At 44.1% G+C, this 21930-nt stretch overlaps 1 protein-coding gene across 2 annotated transcripts in view; it reads right to left on the bottom strand.

Moving 5' to 3' along the window:
• The window catches only part of TTLL11 (tubulin tyrosine ligase like 11), a 1410454-nt gene that overhangs the window by 158383 nt on the left and 1230141 nt on the right, over positions 1 to 21930 (bottom strand). The window contains exons 7-8 of one of the 2 annotated variants that reach the window (XR_011268496.1): positions 17469 to 17726; positions 8351 to 8445 (exon numbers count right to left, since the gene is read on the bottom strand). Coding sequence is in view for 1 of the 2 variants with exons in the window: in XM_069609505.1 (XP_069465606.1) it covers positions 17469 to 17726 (258 nt within the window). In the remaining variant the exon portion in view is untranslated. The remainder of the gene's footprint in view (positions 1 to 8350; positions 8446 to 17468; positions 17727 to 21930) is intronic. The other variant, XM_069609505.1, reaches the window with a different exon arrangement.

Here is a 21930-nt window from a genome sequence, read left to right as displayed (position 1 = left end):
GCACATGTTAAAGCACAGTTGCATTGAGGGTAGTCCTCATGTACTTACGAAACCCAGTTTGAAAGTGGGAAAAAGAACCATGGTCTTGAATTAATCAATCTAGATCTTTGAGTAGCAAGATTGAAAATACCTTATAAGAAGCATCCATGAGAGCTATGGGACGATAATTGGATGGATCTGAGGGATTGCCTTTTTTGTAAATGGGAATTATTATGGAAGTAAACCAGGAGTTTGAATTGCAGTTAGTTTTGAAGACCTTCTCAAATTTCACTTTGAGGATGCCGTACAAAAACCCTGCATCAGATTTAATTACACAAGAGGGTATCCAATCAGGACCAGCCGCTTTTGAGAAGTTAAGTTTGTTGATGGTCCATTGAATGTCCTCTACTGACCACTGGCTTCATTCCATTGTAGAAGTGTTTGCAATGTGATAAGATGCTTTGGTGTGTGAAGTGGGTAACCAAAATGCCTGCCCCACATGCAGTTTCCATGCCTCAGATGAAATAGATGAGTTCATTGTTGCCGGGGAGTGAACAGTGGCTCTTTTTAACATTGACCATATTGACTTAGAGTTGAGCTTGCAAAGATGATGAATCATGGTCTGGTTGTCAGCGATGTACAATTTGTGCTAGAGATCCTTCATTTTATTCTTGTATGTCTGCATGATCTTTGTTTTAAGTTTTAAATAACAATCAAGAGAATACAGATCATTTTTGATCTCCCTTAAGCTTTTGTTTTTGAGGCGTTTTAAATTAGCGGCCTCCCAATGGAAGTTATATTTGTGATGTTGTATGCAGGTGTTTCTGTGTTTGGCTATTTGAATGAGCTGAGAATGAATGATTAGGTTACTGCGCTCCTCAATGCACTGAATGGTAGTTTCGGAGTAGGAAAACGTTCATCAGAGAACAGTTTGCCCTTTAACTGAGCAGTAAGTTGTCTGCTGAACTTCATGTTCCAATGTACAGACAAGAAAAGGTTGCTCCACTTCCAGAAGTGCTAATTCGGGAACAGTTGTAAAACATTTGCATTCAATAGACACCTGTAGTGAAATGACCATGTGATCACTGAGACCAACCTCAGTTGTTATAATTGGTTGGCAGGCGTTGAGTAAATTCACTGACACAAAGAAATAATCGATTACAGATTTATGATCTCCTCTTTGCCAAGTGAAAGAAGTTTTTGCTATGCTTTTCAACTTATTGGATGTCCCAAGCCGTAAGGTAGCTAACTGAACTACAACCTCTGTATGAGGAACAAAGATGGTGATGCGTCATGGTGTGCACTGGTTGGTTATAATTTGATTCAAAACAATTAGAATGAAAGTCTCTGTCCAGAATTATCGTGTACTCAGGATTACGCATAATTGCCTTCTCCAATAGACTATCGAGTTGGTCAAAGATCTTTGTCAGACATTTTGGCAGGATTCCAATATAGGCATATTAGTAGATAAGTGATGTGAGGGTCAGCGTGTGAAAGAAAATCAATAGTCAGCAGTACTTCCGACGCAAGAATCAACTTGAATGAGCATTGAGGTTGCTATTTACAAGAATGGCTAAACTGCCAAAAGGTCACCCTGCGAAACCTCTCTTAGCTAATGCAGTAAAGGTGGTCTATCCATCTATGCAGAAATGTTGTAAAGACATGGTTTCCTGAATGAAAATTATGGAAGTTGTGCTGAAGAATGTGTGTACATTAAATACATGTGGCTAGGTTTGTAAAGCCGCATGAGTTGCAGGAATGAAAAGTAAGGCCTTTATCGCTGCGGTTTGGGATTAGAGCTGTTCAAGGTCAGCATTGTTTTGAGTAGGGGTTTAACCCAGGACCAGTCCTTTATATTTGGGGCAATTGCCGCAACCTGAGAGATGAGCTCTGGACTAAGCGATGTAGCGTTTGTTTCTTTATTTATAGTGCGCACCACACCCTGAGGTATCTGGGCGCATTACAAGGATATGCAGTTACACATAGTATATACACAAATGTTACACATAGTATATACACAAACGAAGAGGATATATACAGTAGAAAGCACAAAAAGACATACAGGCTGTTTAAAGTAGCCAAAGGCAGTGCTAAAATATACAATAATAATAATAATAATAATAATAATAATTAGGCTTTTATATAGCGCTACAAACCCTCAGGTATCTGAGCGCTGCTTATTATTACCCACGGTGTGTGGTGCTCATTTATCGACCTCGGAAGGATGAAAGGCTGAGTTTGGCCCCGCCGGGATTCGAACCTGCGTTAACAGGCTCTGCACGGGTGTCAAAGCGGGCGCTCTACTCGCTGTGCCACTTGACCGGCTACGTATAATATACAATAGTATTTAAAATATACAATGGTGTAACAGTTGTGGGTGGTACACAACAGGTATATGTGTTCCATTAGGAAGGCAGATGTGGCTAGTAGGGTTTGTCTTTGGTGATAATCAATTTTTTCATATCATTCCTAAATTTATAGAAGGGTTGGTCAACTCTAAGGGTTGTAGGTAGAGAATTCCAAAGTTGTGCAGCCAGGACTGGAAAACTGCTGCCGCCTGCTTTTTTAAGTTTGTATCTCAGTACTTGTAGACATCCTGTGTTGGAGGATCTAGTTAGTCGGGTACAGTGGCTTTCATTAGCAGCAGATAAACTGATGCCTTCCTCCGAAGCCGGTGACAAAAATTCTACGAAGGAGAGTGCCTCTTCTTTCGATTGAAATAATGAAAGATGTAAACGTAGGTGGGTAAGATCTACTCGGTGGTCCCAGATCAATTTCAAAATTATAAAGGAATGCAGTTGACATATCATTCCTGTTATTCTGGAATGACAGATTGACTAATTCCATATCATCTGAGTTAAGGATCCGCAGAGAAGGGATCTGATGAAATATATTAAGAATGAAGGAGCGATTTAGTCTTGAGGATCCATTCATTTTAGGATCACTGGACCAACCCATAATTGTAGTGTTTTTGGGTAAGGGCTCGTGGTTGCCCAAATTGTTTGAATCCATGTTCACCTCTTTGTTAGTGGAGCCTAGCAAGGGGTCTGTTGGAATAGGACAGGGATTTTCCTCAGCTATTGAAGGCACTTCTTTCACGGTCTGGGATTTAGGGCTCAAAGAGAGGTTAGCCTCATTGGCGACAGGCTATTAATTTCTGGAACACGTGTTTGGAACAGAAGTAAAATGGTGAAAAACTTGTTAACAGTTTGTTTAGACCCACTATTGGCTGTCATAAGATCAGTAGGGACTACAAAAGAGTCTGTAAATTTGGATTTAGGAAGATCTAAGAGATGCTCAAACTGCTCTGTAGTAGACGTGATTTGACTTTTGTTACTTTTAAAAAAAAACTTTTTAGACACAACAGTGGTTTTTGATGTAGTCGAGGAGGAATCGTCCTGGACCTGTAAAAGAGATTTGCTCTCTTCATTCAACTGATGAAGATCAAGTAACTCAAGTCGCATGATTTTGTTTTTGTTTCCTATAGCTCCTTTGGCGTTCATTCTACTGTTTCTTCTCCTTATGGCTCTGAGCTCTAGTCTTAATTTTCATTAAAAAAATTTAGAGGATGTGGGGGAGTCTTTTGGTAATTGCATATTGCTAGCAGAAGGTTGCACAGCCTGACTTATTGGGGTTTCAGATGCGTTAATTAGGTCAATTAGAGGGGTTGGACTATTTGGGTCGTCAATTATAAAGTCTGATGCGACTATGTCTCCATCATGACTTACACAGCCGTCACTTGGTTTAAGAGTGCTCGAAACCTGAGCAGATTGTGCATGATTTTGGAACTCAAGAATCCTTTTGGCATTGATATTGATACATTCCCGCACTTCTCTCAAGTTACGTTGACATACAGCTTCGGACAAAGTTCCCGCGTTACACACCATGGAGGCATGAGAGGGTTTCTGTGGAGGAAAAGTCTCCCAGACCGGGGGAGCCCGGGAGACTCAAAGCTGAAGCCATACAATCATAAATACAATGCGGTTGTCTTAATAAATGCTGTGGTTTTCTTTTTAAGTTTCCCGGGCGCCCCTGGGCTGGAGTAGTCCAGGATACTTAAAAAGAAAACCACAGCATTTATAAATACAACAATTTTTCGCTTCGAGTCTCCCGGCTCCCCTGGCTCGGGAGAGCCCGGGAGACAAAGCAAAAAAGCGCTGCAGTCATGAATACGCGGTTGTATTTTTAATTGCTGTGGTTTTCATTCTAAGTTTCCCGGGCTCCCCCGAGGCAGGGGAGCCTGGGAAACTTAGAAAGAAAACCACAGCCATCATAAATACAATGCGGTTGTATTTATAAGTGCAGTGGTTTTCTTTTTAAGTTTCCCAGGCTCCTCCGGCCCGGAGGAGCCCAGGAAACTTAAAAATAAAACCACAGCATTTATAAATACAACAATGTTGTATTTATAATTGCTGTGATTTCAAAAGAAAAAGAAAATAAGCACTTACCGGCAGGAGCCTTCCTGCCTGCACTCTCTGCTCTCCGGCACTAATGAAGCAAAAGCCGCTGTAATAAAAGCTACCAACAGGTAGCTTTTGCTTCATTAGTGCCGCAAGGGCAGAGATTAACTCAAGCACAGGTGACTCATCCATTTCACGAAATGGATGCCTCCTAGTGCTTGACATTTTTGAGTTTGAGCCTCATTTGCTCAAAACTTTACAGAGGAACTTTGTTTAAAAATATTTTGTATATATATTTTTGATTATAGGCCATCTTTTTAGCCAATACAATTTTAGAGTGAACCATCCCTTTAACACGGCGGTAACCGACTGGCCTGGTCTACCAGAAGCATTTAAGCAGGAAATTATTTCCATCTGGAAAATGCTGAATTTGTATTAGAACAGTTTTACCATTTAACAGGTAATGGCATTGAGGACTAATATCTAAGAATATGACTAGATTGTGCATCTAGATTAGCCTAAAAAGAGACATTGTTTCAATTTAATGATACAAGATGCAAAACGCTATCTGCGAAGGGAATTGCACGTAATTAGGAAAGCGCAACACTCGCTTAAAGATGCTCAGCATGCCGCCCAACTAGCAATTAATAGGTATACAAGGTGGGTAAAATCAAGGTTCGCCTCGGAAAGAAACGCACAATGGCAGTATTTGAACGCCGTCTTTCTCATTGTGTTAAACTGCCATATTGGAACTGCAGTTTCCTAGTGTTTTTTCCCTCGCTCAAAGTGTGCTTTGTGCTCCGCCTTTTATCCGTGTGGGGAAGTGTAATGGAAGTCATGTGTGCGGAGTGGTAAGTAACTGCCTGAACCTGCCTGACCATTGTATTGGGACAAGTCAGGTATACGGCTCGGATGAAGGTCCGTTTTCTGTCATTGCAGGCTGTAGGTGCAAAAGTGTTTGTGTTGTGAAAGGGGGAGGGCTGAGTTCCTAAGTATCCTAGGCGGTAGGATGGGGTCAAGGTGTTACAGGGAAGGGGATACCGCGTCTCACCATCCGGTGTCCCACTCACACTCCCTGAAGACCCCTCACTCAGGTGATCCACCCGCACTGGTCCACCAACCGATGGCTGTGTCCTGGCCACCTGGATGACAGATCATTAGGGACAAGTGGATGAGACACCTTCTGGTTTCTCACAAAGGGCACATGAAAATAAGGAATACAATTTAAAAGTGTTTTTCGTGTGACCCATTTTATATGCCTTGAAAGAAGGTGTAGATTTGGGTAGTTAACTTGACCCTTTTGTGGCCCTTTCATAAGAATAAAACTCTTTCATCGTTTTTATCAAACAAGCATTAAAACTTAGAAGAATCTTGTCAGAAACAAAGGTTATTACAAAGCACTCTCACCGATAGTGCTTTCTGTTAAAAACAAAATGGATTTGCGAGGCTCTAGTGGGTCCAAGGGGTGTTGTTTCCAGAGTGTGGGGGAGAGTTGTCATATGCTTATGGGGGCCAGTGGTGGACAAAAGCTCTCCTGGAAGGAAGAAGCACTTCATCCTCTTAGAAGAATGAGTTGGTAGTAGGAGCAACTTTTATTCAGAGACAAAGTCACAAGACTATAGTAGCAATCGTTTTAGGGAAAAGTATATTACAATGTTTTAGTTTATTGTATGCTTGTTAGGCGCTTATACAGCAAATAAATTCTGTTTCAAACCGCCCACAGGGCGACAGGCAGGGAACATGGGATTGTAGTACAATGTAGAATTTACAACAACAAACAAACAATGGGTGAGGAATGCTGAACCTACTATGCCTTGTGAGTAATTCAGAATGTGCAAGTGCAGTAAGGAAGAGGGCAGTGGGGTAAGTGTTCGGGTGTCTGTGCTCGAGGTGAGCCCCGCTTGAAGTGCCAGGTATGGTAAGTGCTATACGGTCAGGAGCCACGTTGGGTGGAAGTGCGAGTCTCCAGTACAGACGGTTGTGCTGAGACAAGTGCTGAAGGTTGACGGAAGCTGGGGAGATTGGGTGAGAGAGGTCAGAGGCCCTGAGGGTGCATAATGGTCCAAGACACCAATCCCAGCAACTGTGAGATTTAGCAGAAGAGGGAAGAAGGGAAGGAGGAAAAGAGGAGAGTATTAAGGAGTTTTCAGAACTTAAGGTCCTGCTCAAGACGCAGAGGGACAGAGAGGCTGTTCCAATGGAGGAATCCAGATGAGTATCCATATTTTACCTATATACATTGGACCTACAACACTGATGCAAACAGTGCTCAATAGAATGCATTTTTAATACTTGGCCTATGCTGCATGCAACAACCCCCATTTTTCAAAAATGGTCCACGGTTCCACTCCTTTTATTTTTCCACTTTGACCAATGCATGTACTTTTCTAAAGTAGACTACCTCAAGGCTCTGGAAAGTACAGAGATGAAGAAGAATATCAGGAATATAGCTAATCCAAGTACCAAGACGGGATGGAACAGGAACAATGAAGAACAATACCAAGAAGGAACTGCAGCAAAGTAGACCTCCGTAGAGGCGTGGTTCCTTTTACACCATAAAAACTAAAGGAGGACTGCCCATCAGGGAGACCGAGGCAACCAGAACGAGGGACTGTGAAGCCCCAAAGAGATGCAGAGAAGGCCAGGAGGGAGCTGGACACAGGGACTACTTTGCCGAGGGCATCCAGAGTGTAGGAGGAGGCTGAAAGACGGTGACACAAATGCAAGAGGCAGCGTCCATACCGTCGGTCCAAGGGACGAGCAGGAGATCCGCGAGGTGAAGGTACAGAGATGCCTGCACAGCATACAGAGTCAGAGAGAGGCCCCAGGAAGAACCAACCATGCATCCAAGGAACAGACAGCTAATGGGAGAGTCGCAGGGACCTTTAGGGTTCGGATGGTACAGGAGGCAGACACCCTGTACGGATATATGTGTCATCTTCCTCGTAGCAGTGCTTGGCAGGGAAGTGAAGCAAGTTGGCCAAACCAAAGAAGAGAAACAGGGGTCTGGGACCCAAACCAAGAGTCATACTATCTTACTCGTAGCAGTACTTGGCAGAGAAGTGAACCAAGTGGCCCAAACTAAAGAAGAACAAGAGAAATCAGGGTCTCGGACCCACACGAAGAGAGTGATATAAGTCATCTTCCTTGTGGAAGTATTTGGCAGGGACGTGAACCAAGTGGGCCAAACCAAAAAAAGAAGCAGACCAGGGCAAGGGAGTCATACCCCCTGCTTGTAAGGGATTGTTTTCCTAATTACCAGGAGAAGGGAGTCATTCTAATGGCAACTCAGACCAGGAGGAAGGTCCAACAAGCCCCCGGATTTTTGAGAATGAGAACAAACGCCAGGAGAAGGGAGGCATTTCCCTGGCCCACTTAGAAAGTAAATATTGTTTGGACCTTTGTGACCTGGGTAAGGGAGTCATTACCCTGGGATATTTGAGACTGAACGCGAGGAGAAGGGAAGCATTCTCCGGGTCCAACAAGGAACTTTGACCATGGTCCAGGAGAAGGGAAACATTCTCCTGGGACCAGAACAATACTGCTTTATTCCTTAGTTTAAATTGTAAGGGACAGAAGTAAGGATTTCTTGACACAGGACGGTGGACACTCTCACTTTAACAGACATCTTGACAGTCACTTTAGATCTTTAGTTGATTCAGGCAAACCCCTCTTAGGAATAGGGAAAGATAGGTTTTCTCTTGCTTTATTTTTTCAATGCAAGTCTTTATATATGTTGGTAACCCTCCATTGCACGTATAACTTCCTAAGTTAGTTATTGTAACGCAGAGTGGCCATATGCAGGTATCCTTGATAACACGCATATTCACAACAGAAAGTTCCAAAAGGTGTAGAAAGCAAACAAAGGTTCCACAAGACTCAAGGGATTGATTGCCTTTTTCAGTTGTTTACAGAATTGTAGAAAAGCAATTAAAAGTACCAAAAGACACTCAGGGTGGATTTCCGTTTACCTGGAGTCTTCTTAGCCTTCTTGGTAGACCGGACTGCCAGGCCCTGTGAGGAAGTAGAATGGCCTGGACTCCTCCTTCAAGCTGTCCAGCTTTATCTGGAATGGTAGAAAAACAAACAAAAGCTGTTGTGAACTCGCCACCCCAGCCACTAGCACCCCAAGATCTCCTAAAAGATGAATCATGGTGCTCAAGCATCCAGTCCGCCATGCTCAACAAAATTGAACTCTTACCGAACAAAATCAAATCCCACCTCTCTGTCCTGCCCAAATCCGACCTGCCCACTTCACCAACTGAAAATCCCCACTCCTTGTGAAAAAAAGACACTCTTCGCCTTCAGAGACATGTCTGAATCTGAAGTACTAGCCATCTTGAAAAACATAAAACCATCTAACTGTAAAGGTGATGTCTGCCCGGCCAATCTCATCAAAGATTGCGCAGACGCCATAACACCCTGCCTGACAGCATTCATTAATGCTTCTTTCGCCTCGAGCACTGTCCCTCGTTAACTGAAGGAGGCATGGGTTTGGCAACTCCTGAAGAAACCAGCTTTAGACCCTGCTTTGCCAAACAACTACAGACCCATCACCACTGTGCCTTTCTTGCTAAAAATCTTAGACAAAGCGGCATACAATCAAATCCAGCACTTTCTAGAAATCAACAGCATCCTAGGAAAGAGGCAATCAGGTTTCTGCCCTGGTTACGGGACCGAAACTGCCCTATTGGACCTAAAGAATCAACTAGGGGAAATAATGGATGAAGGCAAGCCTGCACTTTCTCCTCCTTCTCAACTTGTCTGGAGCGTTTGATCTTGTGGACCACACAAACCCTCTGCAGACAACTCATCAATTCAGCACAATTCTCCCCGGCAGCCAAGGCATGGGTGACCTTCCTTGAAGGACAAAACATGAAGGTATACTCAGAGCAGGCCTGCGCAGCGCCCACCACCATAAATTGTGGAGTTTCACAGGGCTCATGCACAACTCCCACTTTGTATAATCTCTTTACCCTACCAATCGTCAACAAACTTGACAACCTCGGCATAGCATACACAATCTATTCAGATGATACGCAAGTAATCATCCATCTCAATGGCGCTTATGAAAGAGATGCAGAAACTCTATGCAAAACCTATGCCACCATGCCAGCTTGGATGGAAGCTAATGAATTATGCCTTAACGGGGATAAAACGGAGCTCCTCATTGTAGGCCCCAAAGAAACTCCCAAAAAACTTGACAAACAGTACAACTCCTTTACATAGACAACCCCCAAATCACAGTTTCAACAGCAGTGATAACCCTTGGTGTTGAATCCACGCTCTCAATGACACACCAAGTTAGCGCCATTGCATCCACAGCTGCCCTCACAATCAAATCAATCAATGCGGTCAAACCATACCCAACTACCTCGAACTGTATCTCCATAGTTAGAGCCACCATTGTGGCCAAATTAGACTATTGTAATGTCTTATTTGCTGGCACCTCTTCCAAAAACTTCAACAGACTTCAAGTCATTCAGAATACTGCGCTTAGGGCTGCCCTCAGCATTCATAAGAGGGAGCACATTGCCAGCAGCAGACAAAATGGTCATTGGCGGCCGGTCAAAGAACGGATACTCTTCAAGACATTATCCATAACTCACAAGTGCCTCTCACTCACAGCCCCCAGTTATCTTGCTGAAGAAATAACCAGAGCTACATCTTCCAGACCCAAAAAGTCACACCACGCCAAACAGCTTAAAATTCCCTCCTTCAAAAGGGCTAAACAGGAAGGTCCAGCTTCACTTTCCTTGCCCCCAAACACTGGAACACCCCTCCCACAACCCTTCGAAATGAAACATCTCACCTAGCATTCCGCAAATATCTCAAAACTGAGCCGTTCAAATAGCTCGCCTGTCCGCCCGTGCCTTCTCTGGCTTTCTGCTGTTACCCGAGCCATTTTGCCTGAATCTGCACATTTTTATGTCTCTGTGTTTAATGTAACCTTCACCTGTCTGGTATATGGCTCAATGTAACTAAGAACCACAGGCAGGTGCTCGTGTCTTCTCTCTGTAACCAAGCAAGCACTGCTGTAACAGTACCACAGTGCCCCTGGGCCATCTTGCACGCTTTATAAATGTAAAAAATAAAATAAATAAAAGTTCCACAAGACTCAAGGGGTTGATTTCCATTCCCCGGAGTCTTTCCAGGCTTCTCGGTAAGCTTGACTCTCAGACCCGGTGATGAGGTGGAATGGCTCTGACACCTTCTCCAAGCTGTGACCCCTGTGAGCAGGCCCGGCTTCCAGGTGCTGCGACTTAGAAGAACAACTGGGATGTCTTTTCCAAGTTGTGTTGTGGGTCCCAGACCCCTGTGAGCAGGCCCAGCTTGAAGGTACTGTGACAAAGAACAATCACCTGGATGTCTTTTCCAGGTTGTGTTGAGTCCCACACCCTTTTCAGTACCCTTTTTTGGTCCACTCTCCTGCCACGTAGGGTATGCAGTGACCGCCTTCTCATGCCTCTGCCATCTCTAATCTTACGTCCACCCACAGCCTTGGTTTACTCTCCTGCCAAGGTCTCAGAGAATTAATAGTGCTTTCAGACGTTGTGTTCCTTCTAATGATTATTAGGGGTGCACAACCCCAGCATGGGTCCCAGACCCTCTTTACGTGGTTAGCTTTACAGTTCTTTTCGTGCCCCACGCTTTGTTTCCTCTCCTGCCAAGGTCTGCGAGCACCTTGTATAGGTGAATCAAGAAATAGTCATGGGCGCCCGCTGCGAGAACGAACACGGCTTAATGACCTGTTCTTTGGAAAGGTTCCAACTCGAGAGACCGCAGGCACACTTTAGCTCACTGTACCTTTCACAGAAGGGAAATAACTATTTGCATATCAGTCTCTGTCCCGCCCACATGGGCAGTCCAGCACCAAAATGCTATGGCAATTCTCTTCTGAACAAGAGTACCAACAACAACCCAGACACGCGTTTCAGCCTTGTTGGGCCTCCTCAGCAAAGTGGAGCTGTGCCTCTCTGAGCAGAGTGAGCAGGGGGTCCACGTCTGGATGACCCTAGGTAAACGTAAGTCCCTTAAACAATCAAAAAATAGACATGGGCACCCCTCTGCGATAAGGAACATAGCTAAATTACCTGTTCTTTGGAAAGGTACCCACTCGAGAGTCTTCAGCCACACTTTATCTCGTTGTACCTTGTATAGGTGTACCACTCGTATTACTTTTAATGTTTGGGATGCATCTTCCTAAAAAGGCTCCCTGACCCCCTTAACTGTATGGGTGCTCATCTGCAAATGTCCAATTAATGTAGTCCTTATTTTATTTAAGGTTTCCTGCTGCCTCTGGGTCACCCCAATCCTGGGCTTGGCCATCCCAATGCCTACAGGTCTTGGCGCTTGCCTTCGGGTCTCCCAGGATCTTCTGCGACACAAACTACGCTGAGCCTTCTCCAGTCTTTCGCGAGCCTCTCCAGCAGCTTGACTGTGGGATTTCTGCACTCCATCAGCCTCCGTTCCCAGCGCAAGCACTTCCACCGCTGCGGGAAGCTTCTTGGGACATCTGTGGCCCGCTCCTCTCCCCAATTCAGCCTTCTTCTAGAGTCCGAGTTTAGTCGAATGCCTTGCCTAGCTCCCAGTACTGGCTGCAAGGAAAAAGACTCCATTGTTCGGTTCCCTCTTCAGTTTTAAGAGACAGCGGGCTAATTGGTAGATTCAAACAACTAGATCACATACCCTTGTTCCCTGCATCGATCCGCCTTGCTCTGTGCCCCTTCCTTGTGTCAGTACTGTCACTGAATACCTTATGGGTGTTACTATCTCAGAGGTTTCTACTTGGGATGTGCAATAAAAGTATAGCAGGGAAGTTAATAGGATATGAAAAGGTTCTATAGGGAAGGTGGGAGGGTCAAGGGGATATTGTGTCTTTCCAAGATGGTCAGTACTCTCAATGGGGTCCTCCCTCCCAATGAGATCCTTCCGCCGAGTACCACCCACAGGGGGACTATCGGGTAGCGCCTCACCTTTCTGGCCTCATGGAAAGGGGCTCCCCCATATAAATCATTGCTGACACCTTGGAATGTGTCACAGTATGTAAAAACGCACCACTTCGGTGGACATCTGCCACAGATACAGCGATCCATACACACACTTTAGAATGCAGCTTCTACTATGACAAATTCAGTCTAGCTGGTCACAGAACCGCTTAGCACTGAAACACCAGACTTGTCTCAATACCTCCGAGTCAGAATACAGCGATAACCTATCACACATTTTGATCTAGCTGGGTACATATCGAGTCTCATGCATTAGCGCTCTGTCATGACCTCCATCAGCACACGTCCACATGGCTGCCCTCTTGGGTTGCTTACTGGAGCCTAGCCAGCCCTCCTAATCTCGAACTCCTAATCTTGGCCAAATGCACACACACATCTTAAACCTACTCTGCAAATGTTCCCATACCTAGACTCTGGTCCATGAGGACGTTCCTACCACAAAGCGAGTTGAGGCCATACAAATGGGGAAAGGTGCAATATAAATTACTACTACAATCCAATACAATGCAAACATGGCAACTTTGTGTCAGAGTCCTTCTTTTTCACCCTTACAGTATGCTTTTCTTCAGTGCTGATTTTCCTAACAACTCGGAATATTCCTCTAAGTGTCAGAAACCCAGAGGAAAAGGGAGAGGTAAATACCTTTATTTGGTAAACCGAACCACCCACTGAGTCCCTGCTACCGTTCATAACCAGAAAGTATGGGCCTATCTGGACACTGGGAGTAAGGGTTGTGCGATACATCCTAAATTAGTACCAGCAGGAGTGAGGGTAGCCCTTCAGAGGTCCTTCCAATGTATACACAGTCACATCAAAGCTTATCGACAGATTCAGACCGTGAGCATCTTGGGAAAACCTTTTCATGTGGAGGCAATACTACTCCCTAAGCTATGTGAAGGATTGATTCTAGGTAGTGACACTCCACAATTCCATCAGTGGATGTTCCTCATTGCTCAGGACATTTCAAAAAAGGGTCAAGACCATGATTTGATCTCACTGGGAAAGAAGCCAATGGAAAGACTCCCTGTTATCATCCCATACGTCTACAGAAGGAGACTGTGAACCATCAAGAGCATGGGAAAAAGGGACATTTACTGGAACCACAACCTGGGAAGAGGGGAAGGCCACATGTAACAGTGGAAGCATGTGATAAATCCAAGGTATTCGTCCCTTCTCACCAAAAGGGAGCCACCCCCTGTGAGACTAGGTAGGTGGGCCCACTATGCAGAACTCTCCCTATTGGTCTGAGCAAGAGGGATCCCACTGGGAGAGACTCCCTCTTAGGAGACAAGAGCTCCAAGTTGAACATAGATGTGACATCTCCCTTAACCCCAATATCCCAAAGGTTTTCAGCCTACAGTGAAGTGAATGATCCTGATAATGTAATGAGATCCTTTTACATTTCTAATTCTGCAGCTGACCCCTCTTTGAAGTTGAAACCCCATGACGAATTGAATTGTCTTGCTCGTTGCAGGGAACAGCCTATAAGGTAGAAGGTCCTTAGCTGGAAAAGGAAAGACCAGCTGACTTGGAGTCAATCAGCTGGGGCAGAAATACGCAGAGCGAACATCGCTGCTACTGCGTGGAACCAACACTGCCTGGAGGAGGGACCACAGAGTATATGGTGGGCAAGCAGCCTGTGGGACGCCTCAAAGCCCAGGAACGCTCACCAAACAAGGTTGTCTGCTTGCATCTGGGGAGACACCAACGGGGGAAGGAAAAGAGACAACAGCAAGCCGATGAAAAGGTTGCCGCCAGATGAAACACAAGAACGAGAAACAGACAAGCCCACAAAAAGTTTGCAGCCAAAGGAAAACAGAGAAAGAGGCATAGGCAAGCCTACGAAAAGGTTGTCGTCAGAGGAAAAAAGAGAAAACACCAGCGAGTCCCCAAGAAGGCCGCTGGAGAAAAAAAATCTGAGAAAACATTGCCGAGGTCACGAGAAGTCCACAGCTGGAGAAAGCTAGAGAACGAGCCACTGATAGGGATGCCACAGGAGAATGCCAGGAAGCGGTCCAACATAAGGGAGACCGCTGCCACTGAAACTACCAACCTACCCTGGAAAGAGTACTGCAGAGTATCAGGTACTCGGTTTGGGCAGAAGAAAGGGAGGTAGGCTGTCAAGCTCGGCAAAAAACACTGGGGAGTACAAGACCCAGAGAAATACAAGGGAGGTGAAGTTTAAAAGCATGCTATTAGCCAACCCCCAAAAAACTCAGGCAAACAAATAGACAAGACAGAGATTAAACCTGAGGAAATACCTGAGCAGGGTGCAAACAAAGGGGCTAGAGGATCCAGTGACAGTCTAAAGTCGCCAACCCTATATAAAAAGGAAAAAGAGGTGGACCAGGAGGGCCGTGAGAGAAAGTTGACCATAGCACAAACTCTGAGCAGAGCTCTGAGAAGAGGTGTAGTTGCTCTGGAAAGGGGACTAACAAGATCTATCCCAATTATCTGGAAGGGGATGACAAAAGTAACCTTTTTCTTCTTCAGTGAAACTTCCAAGTTTGTGGAGGACTGAAATGGGAAACCAGTTCGTTTGAAAAGGCTTGAGAAGAGAAGCCTATTTTCACGAATTGCAGCAAACCTGAGCAACAATTGTCTAAGAGACTGTTGGTAAGGACAATTACAGAGAACTGCAAGGACCCTTTATTCTCAAGATTTGTTGAAGAGACTGTTGGCAAAGACCAAATACATAGGGACTGTGAGGAGCAGTTACTGATCAAGAGACCGGTGGCCAAGTCCACACCCAGAGGACTGATGGACATTTCTTTTGAATTAGTATATCTTTTTCAAGAACTATTAAGCAAGGAGGGGGTCTGCTACAAGACGTTAACCCTAACAAGCATGTACTTTATTTGTTAGAATTTGTGTTTAGTGTAGGACCAGTTAGATTCAGTTTCTGACAGAGGACAGCCCTTTTTATGTTGACATAACCTGACAAGCTCCTTAGGTTTTGAGTTATAGATAGGAAAACTCAGGGTAGCAGCAGGGCCGGATTATGCAGGTTTTCATTTAAGTTAATAACAATCTTCTGATTTAATCATACCCAGTGGTCAGACTCCTATTTCTGGCACCCCACAGTTGTTTACTCGAATACACCACACTCCTCAAGGCATTGCGATGGAGCTCCCAAACTCACTTGTTCTTTCAGTTCGGGAGCTCTGCTGCAAAGCCTAGTGCCTGCTCCACATCTACAGCCTTGTTTCCCTTCTACTCGTCTTCCTCCCTTCAACCTTGTGCTTCAAACTAGCCATTACTTTGACCTTGCCTAAACTCAGTAGATTTTGTTTGGACCTCTTCTTTAACCCAAACTTTGATGTGTTTCTGCCACTTGGGCCTCATCCATCTGTGCCGTTATGCGGTTGTCCTTGTTCCGTCAGGCCCCTTTCTGGTTTCATTAAGACTATAAACCGTGCTGCTTTACTTATTTTCCCTGGACTACTTTCACCTTCCCATTTTGGGGATTTTTCTTACCAGATGCAGTGGTCAGGCACTTTATGTGTCATGGATGAGAGGTTAAGAGGGGCAGAAGGGGATGCTATTTTTCCTAGTAATGTTCTTATTTGATTTTCTCTAGCCTGGACCTTGGGCGGCAGCAGCATCAAAGGACATTTCCTCCCCACCTGTCTGACAATTAACTCTTGGCTTGGTAACCATCGTTCCCAGGGAAACTCCATAGTACCTTGGGTTGGAGATGACTAGCCCTGTTGTGCATAATTACTAGCAAGGAACAAGTGTAGGGCCTTCATTGCCTTATACCATTGGCTGTGAGCTGCAATTCGAGAATAATGAAGGCAGCACAGTTCTGTGCTCTTTGAGGTTTGCTAATGGCCTTAAGAGGGAACCCTTTATGCAGGCAAATGTAGTAATCTATGCAACAGGTGGATGTGTGGGCTTGTCGGGCTTAGAAGAGGATCATTGTCTTTCACACAATGAGGCAGAATTTGTTTGGGTTCACCCATCCTTCAATATTGGTCAAGCATGTCCTCACATGCTCCTACCCGTTCATCGCCGTGTGATGTTGTTGATGCATCTATGGGTCATCACCATATTTGTGATAATATGAGCCTCAATGATGTAAGTTAAAGGACAAAGCATATTGAATGTGATGGGCAACAGTGCCAAGACATTTGGTATTCTGCAGGTTATCCCCATTTGATAGCCATCATACTGTCCCAATCTGATATTGATCATTACGTGCCATCTATCCACAGCATTTATATGGCACACTCTATGGCCAAAGGTCATCTCTATACACTGGTGTGACATCTACCTGAAGCTGCAACTAGGAATTAGGTAATGGGTGACATGAACATAGTGTTGCAAGATAATTTGCAATGGTCTTGTTTGAAGTAAAATGAGCTGGAAAGCGCACTCCAAAGTTTGGTCCCAGCAACACTGAAGGAATGGCTGCCTTTTGTGGATAATCTTAATTTGGGTTGAAATAGCAAGTTGGCATCTGAGGATGTTTTGGCTCTGGAGGGAAAAGATTAGTGGGGCCAGGTGCATTTACAAAACCGGTATAGCACTTTAAATTTCACTGAGACCTACAATGGATGTAGGTGCAGAAACGTAATACCAATGAAAACACGGTTTCTTTTAACAAAGCACAGGAATTTACAAATTCCAACCTAGCTGACTGATGTTAATACCAGGCTGAAAGAACAGTGGGAGAGGGCAAACAAGGTTGCTATCCTTCTATAAAATGGGTGAGGCATAAGAAACATAAATTCAGTCTCATTAGCACGATGATGGCTTTGTTTTAACCAGTTCTGGACCTTCTCAAGCTCAGCTGTTACCACCTGATATGTGTCGTACTGTTCCCATCTAATGCTCACCATATTGCTCCCACCTGGTATCCCATCCAACTGTTTTAATTTGAAGACACTAATCTGAAACCATTTCAACACACATGGGATTATGGAAGTGCTTTGTGACGGATATTCTCTGATAGACACTGGCCAGATCATTGTTCTGCAATGGAAATTAAGTTCCCTTTTAAAATACTTCAGAGATGACACAGTCAGAATCGGGATCTTCATACTTCAACAATTACTGTACATCACAAATGTCTTACCTTATAAACATTCGGAATCCGGTTGGACCAAGCTTCATCATTCCTTTAATGCCAAGAAAGCGAATAAAAAGTGAAGCCACACGCTCCACCACTCGCAAGTAGTTGAACTGTTTGGCATACTTTGGAAATACTTGTTTGAGACAAAGCGAGGGTAAACTGCAATCCGGATTAATGACTATATCTGGCTCAGATTTCTCTGGCGATCCAACTTGCTTAAGATCTTTTTTTGTTTCTGCTGTATTTTCAGACGTAAATGAGCTGTTGACAAATGCAACAAGAAATTGTAAATCACACCATACTCTCAAAAAGAAAATAATGACGAATAAGGATTACAGTACAAAATTCAATTAATTATATTGAAGCATAAAAGGCTAATGGTTCCTTGCTATACACAAAGGAGTTCTAGCCATTTTATACATAGAGTAGCAATGGTCAAAAGAGAAGGTAAAAACATTTTTTTATGTGTTATAGTTTATTGAAACTTTTCACATACAATTTTACTGTAAAACATTCCAGCAATGAGGAAATTAACATAAAGGAATTGCAGAAGTACAAACTCAGATAAAAAGAGAAATAACATCCGCAACAGTTTTCAAAGCACTAACGGTCCGTTCCACCATGATAAAATGTCAAAGATATTTGCAATGTTCCTCCAAAAAACAGTTCGATAAATAACGCAGGCTTTATGGTTCGCACGCACACCATCAACCCTGCAGCTCGTAGCGCACCTAGCCTCTGCTTCTGTAAAGATGCAGCTTCACACAGATGCTTTACAGACTCAAAAGCCATGTCTCCTCATAGGCGACAGTCCCTGCTTTCCCTTGGAACACAATACCAGGCCCCCTCGATTTCCCTTGTTCTAACAGTATTGAATTTCAGTTTTAGTGAGTGCTAAACCAAAATATTTGCCCACAAATTGTTGGATATAGGCAGGCGTAGACATCCAGTTCTGTATGTAGGTAACACATTCTGCTGCGTGTTTTTTTGTGGCAAGATAGACTAAAGACTGTTCCTGGCCATGAACAGCTATAATGTCTTTCATGGTCTTCATGAAGCTGAGAAGCGAAGCAACCAATGAGTTCCCAAGAGCGAGTACTAACAATGTTTTTGCTGTGTTACAGAGTTTAATGATACTAGATGGCAAGGAGGTAGCTCTGGTCATGTAAGCATCGTATATAAGTCCTTAAGAGAGCTTTCCGGAGCATTAACTAACTTCCAAAATCCGGTTAGACAACAAAGATGAATTTTAGAACAAATAGGCCTAACATTCTACTCGATGAAGACCATTTCAGCTGCAGTGCATAGTGGCGGGCGTGAGAGGCTCTTCAGCATAGAGTGTTGCAATTTACACACCTCTTCGAAATGTGTTGTTGTCTATATTTCAGCTCCATGGAGTAAAACAGAGGCTAATTTGGCTTGATAAAGCTGAATTAGAGAATCTGTAAAAAAAAAAAAGCCCTTTTGCGAGAAGGAGCGAATACGATCCATAGTCATGTGGGTCTTCCGTCTTACTTGGTCCAAATGAGGGGCACCACTTAATTTACAGTCAAGGTGTATTCCCAGGTATTTATATGAGGAAATCACTTCAAGTGTAACCCCTTCATCTCCCATCTTGCCTGTTTTGTATTTTTTACAACTGGACTGAAGACCATAATTTTGGTTTTGGTGATGATTATAACAAGCAAGTTGGCATCAGCATGCACTCAATTTATTCAAAGTAGGTTCTAAGCCTCCAGGAGTGAGATCCAAGATGGGGAAATCATCCGCATAACTTAACCACTGTATGGTGTGCAACCTAACTTGGGAGGGATAGCGGAAGAATTATTAAGGGGTACACCCAGATCAGCAAGACATACATTGAACAGCATGGGGGCTAATATACAGCCTTGTTTAAGGCCTTTATAAATTGGAATCCATAAAGTAACCCCACCATGCTGATCTAATCTGATCTTCACCCTAGCTTGTATGTACAATAATCATCCTTAAAAGACCACTGGGGATGTTCTGATAAAGCAACTTTCCCCACCGCCTATTAGGATCCACAGTGTCGAAAGCAGCACTGAAATCAATGCATGCCGGATAGACCAGGAGTTTCCTAATCATCCACGCCTGTTCGATGATGGTAGTTAAAGCAAGAGGGTTTATGGCAGTTCTATAATTCTTCTGAAACTCCATCTGATTATAAGGCATAATATTAGAAGATTCTGCCCAGTCCTCAAGCGCTTTAAGGGAGACCCAGGCAGAAATATTTGCAGAAACATCAAACATGGCGAGTGGGCAGTAGTTTTTGGGATTATCATGGACACCCTTTTTCAGAACCGGGACAATAATACTACCTTGCCAAGAGGCTGGTATGGTTTGCAAAACCTCAATACAACAAAAGAGCCGATTTAAGGCCTGGGACAAGACTACAGGATCCGACTTGATAAGTGTGCTACATATCCCATCACGTCCAGGAGCCTTAGAAGATTTACTGGCTCCAATAATCCTGTAGATATCATCAGGACTATACAGAAAGTGCCAATTGTCCAACAACATGTTCTGAAGGGAGATGTCTACGAGGGAGCCCCCAAACATCTGCTGAATATGCGAGATCCAAACCATTTCAGGTATGCCATTTCTTTTTTTTTTGTTGAAAAGATAGAAGCACATCGTAGTACATCGTAGCACCCAATTTCCTAAAACTAAAGTATGGTACTTGACAATTAATTGTTTGACACTCATGTGAAACTTACAGGCACACCCTCCGATTGTGCTCTTCTAAAAGCACAGAATTTCAGACCCTTCAAAAAAATCCACTGACATGGGACAAAAAGAAAGGATAAAATAAATGTATTTATTTCATAAAATTATATGGCTTATTATAGTAGACCCTGTAGGCAACTGGGAGCTTTAAACATTTTCAGTAAATCTATTAAACCAAACAAACATCTGGAGGGGTACAGGCCCAGTTAATCATTCTTAAATGCAAAGACAAATATTGTACTTGATGGACGTCAACCAGGATACCTCAATTCTGCACGTGAAGTACTAGTTAAAAAGCCAGCCCATCAGCGACGAAGACTATAGTAATGCTGGGATTACTTACAGGTAATCTTCATTACAGCTAGTCCTGTTCCTCCTCGACACATTTCTTACTATCTGAAGGATGGTCACCTTCAGCCTAGTCTCTTTTGTAGCAACACTTCATAAACTTTAACATTGTCGCCAATCATCCTGCCCCCTCCACCCGGGGTATGAAGTAGGCAGTCGCATTCACAACATTTTGATAATACCCGCAGAGATGGGCTAACACCCACCAACCCCCACCAACTCATGTCAGGAGAGGTAAGACGTGAGGACTGTGACGAGGAAGTGCAGGACTAGGTGTAATAAAGATTACTTGTAAGCAATTCAAGCTTTACCCCCAAATCTCTCTTCCTCGGCCCTGTCCTTACTATATAAGGTTCCAAATGACGAGACCAGATGCCCATCCAGGAAACCAAAGACAGAGCAGGGATAATGCACACCCAGTGTGCCTTAAATACTGAAACAAACACCAGATATTCAAGGAATGACAGCCTATAGCACCACTGATGCAGACCACAGATCCATCCACCCCGGAGTGGGCAGCTGATAGTGATGGGCAAAGGTTTTCAGAGCAGCTCACGTGGCAGCACTACAGATATCGAGAAGCGGCACACAGCTGGTCTCTGCCCAGGAGGTGGGTTTTCCAGTGTCTATCATACGCTTGAAGATTAGAGGGTTTCTTGGACCCTTGGACAGCCTAAGAAATAAGAGAGGAAAGCCAGAAACAACAGGGGCAAGGATAGCAGGAAAAGGGGAGGTATTGTTGCCAGAAGCAATGGCAGAGGGAACCAAAATCTGCATGTCCAGTATGGGGACTGGAGAAAAACTCTAATATTGGTGTGCCTGATTCAACTAAGAATCCAGGGAAACGGTGCAATCAGTGGAAACATGTACCAAAGGCTGGGATAGAGCATTGATCACACAAAGCCCTCCTCACCTTCCTTAAGAAATACCTTGGGAGTCTGCGATTGAACAGAGGAAAGCATGTCCACCAATGGAAGCTCAAAATGCTGCACAATCAGCTGAAACCTCTCCGGGCTGACTGACATGGCCTGAGATGATGGAAACTTCCTGTTGAGGGGGTCAGCCAGTATGTTCAGACTCCCTTGATATGAGTTGCCCCCAGAGATAAGTTTTTCCCCACCCAAGAACTCAGTTTGAGAGATAGATGTTTTGTTGTCTGAAAGCATCCATACAGTTCTGGATATCATCTGGGAGACGAACGCCAGCAGAGCAAGCTGGACTACTTTCAGCTTCCTCTAACTGGAGGACTGTCGGTTCCCTGATCAACTACCTTCCTCGTATATTTATGGTTCTCTGCCAGGACTAAGGAGATTCTGGTGATTGCTTCTTTCACAACCTAAGCCATGGATCCCCGAATCAGACGATTGTT

The sequence above is a fragment of the Ambystoma mexicanum genome, chromosome 8 (genome assembly GCF_040938575.1).
Source record: "Ambystoma mexicanum isolate Mex_15411 chromosome 8, UKY_AmexF1_1, whole genome shotgun sequence".
In the NCBI taxonomy this organism is placed as follows: Eukaryota; Metazoa; Chordata; class Amphibia; order Caudata; family Ambystomatidae; genus Ambystoma; species Ambystoma mexicanum.
Note: the sequence above shows the minus strand (reverse complement) of the source record. Positions and strands in the feature narration are given on the sequence as shown.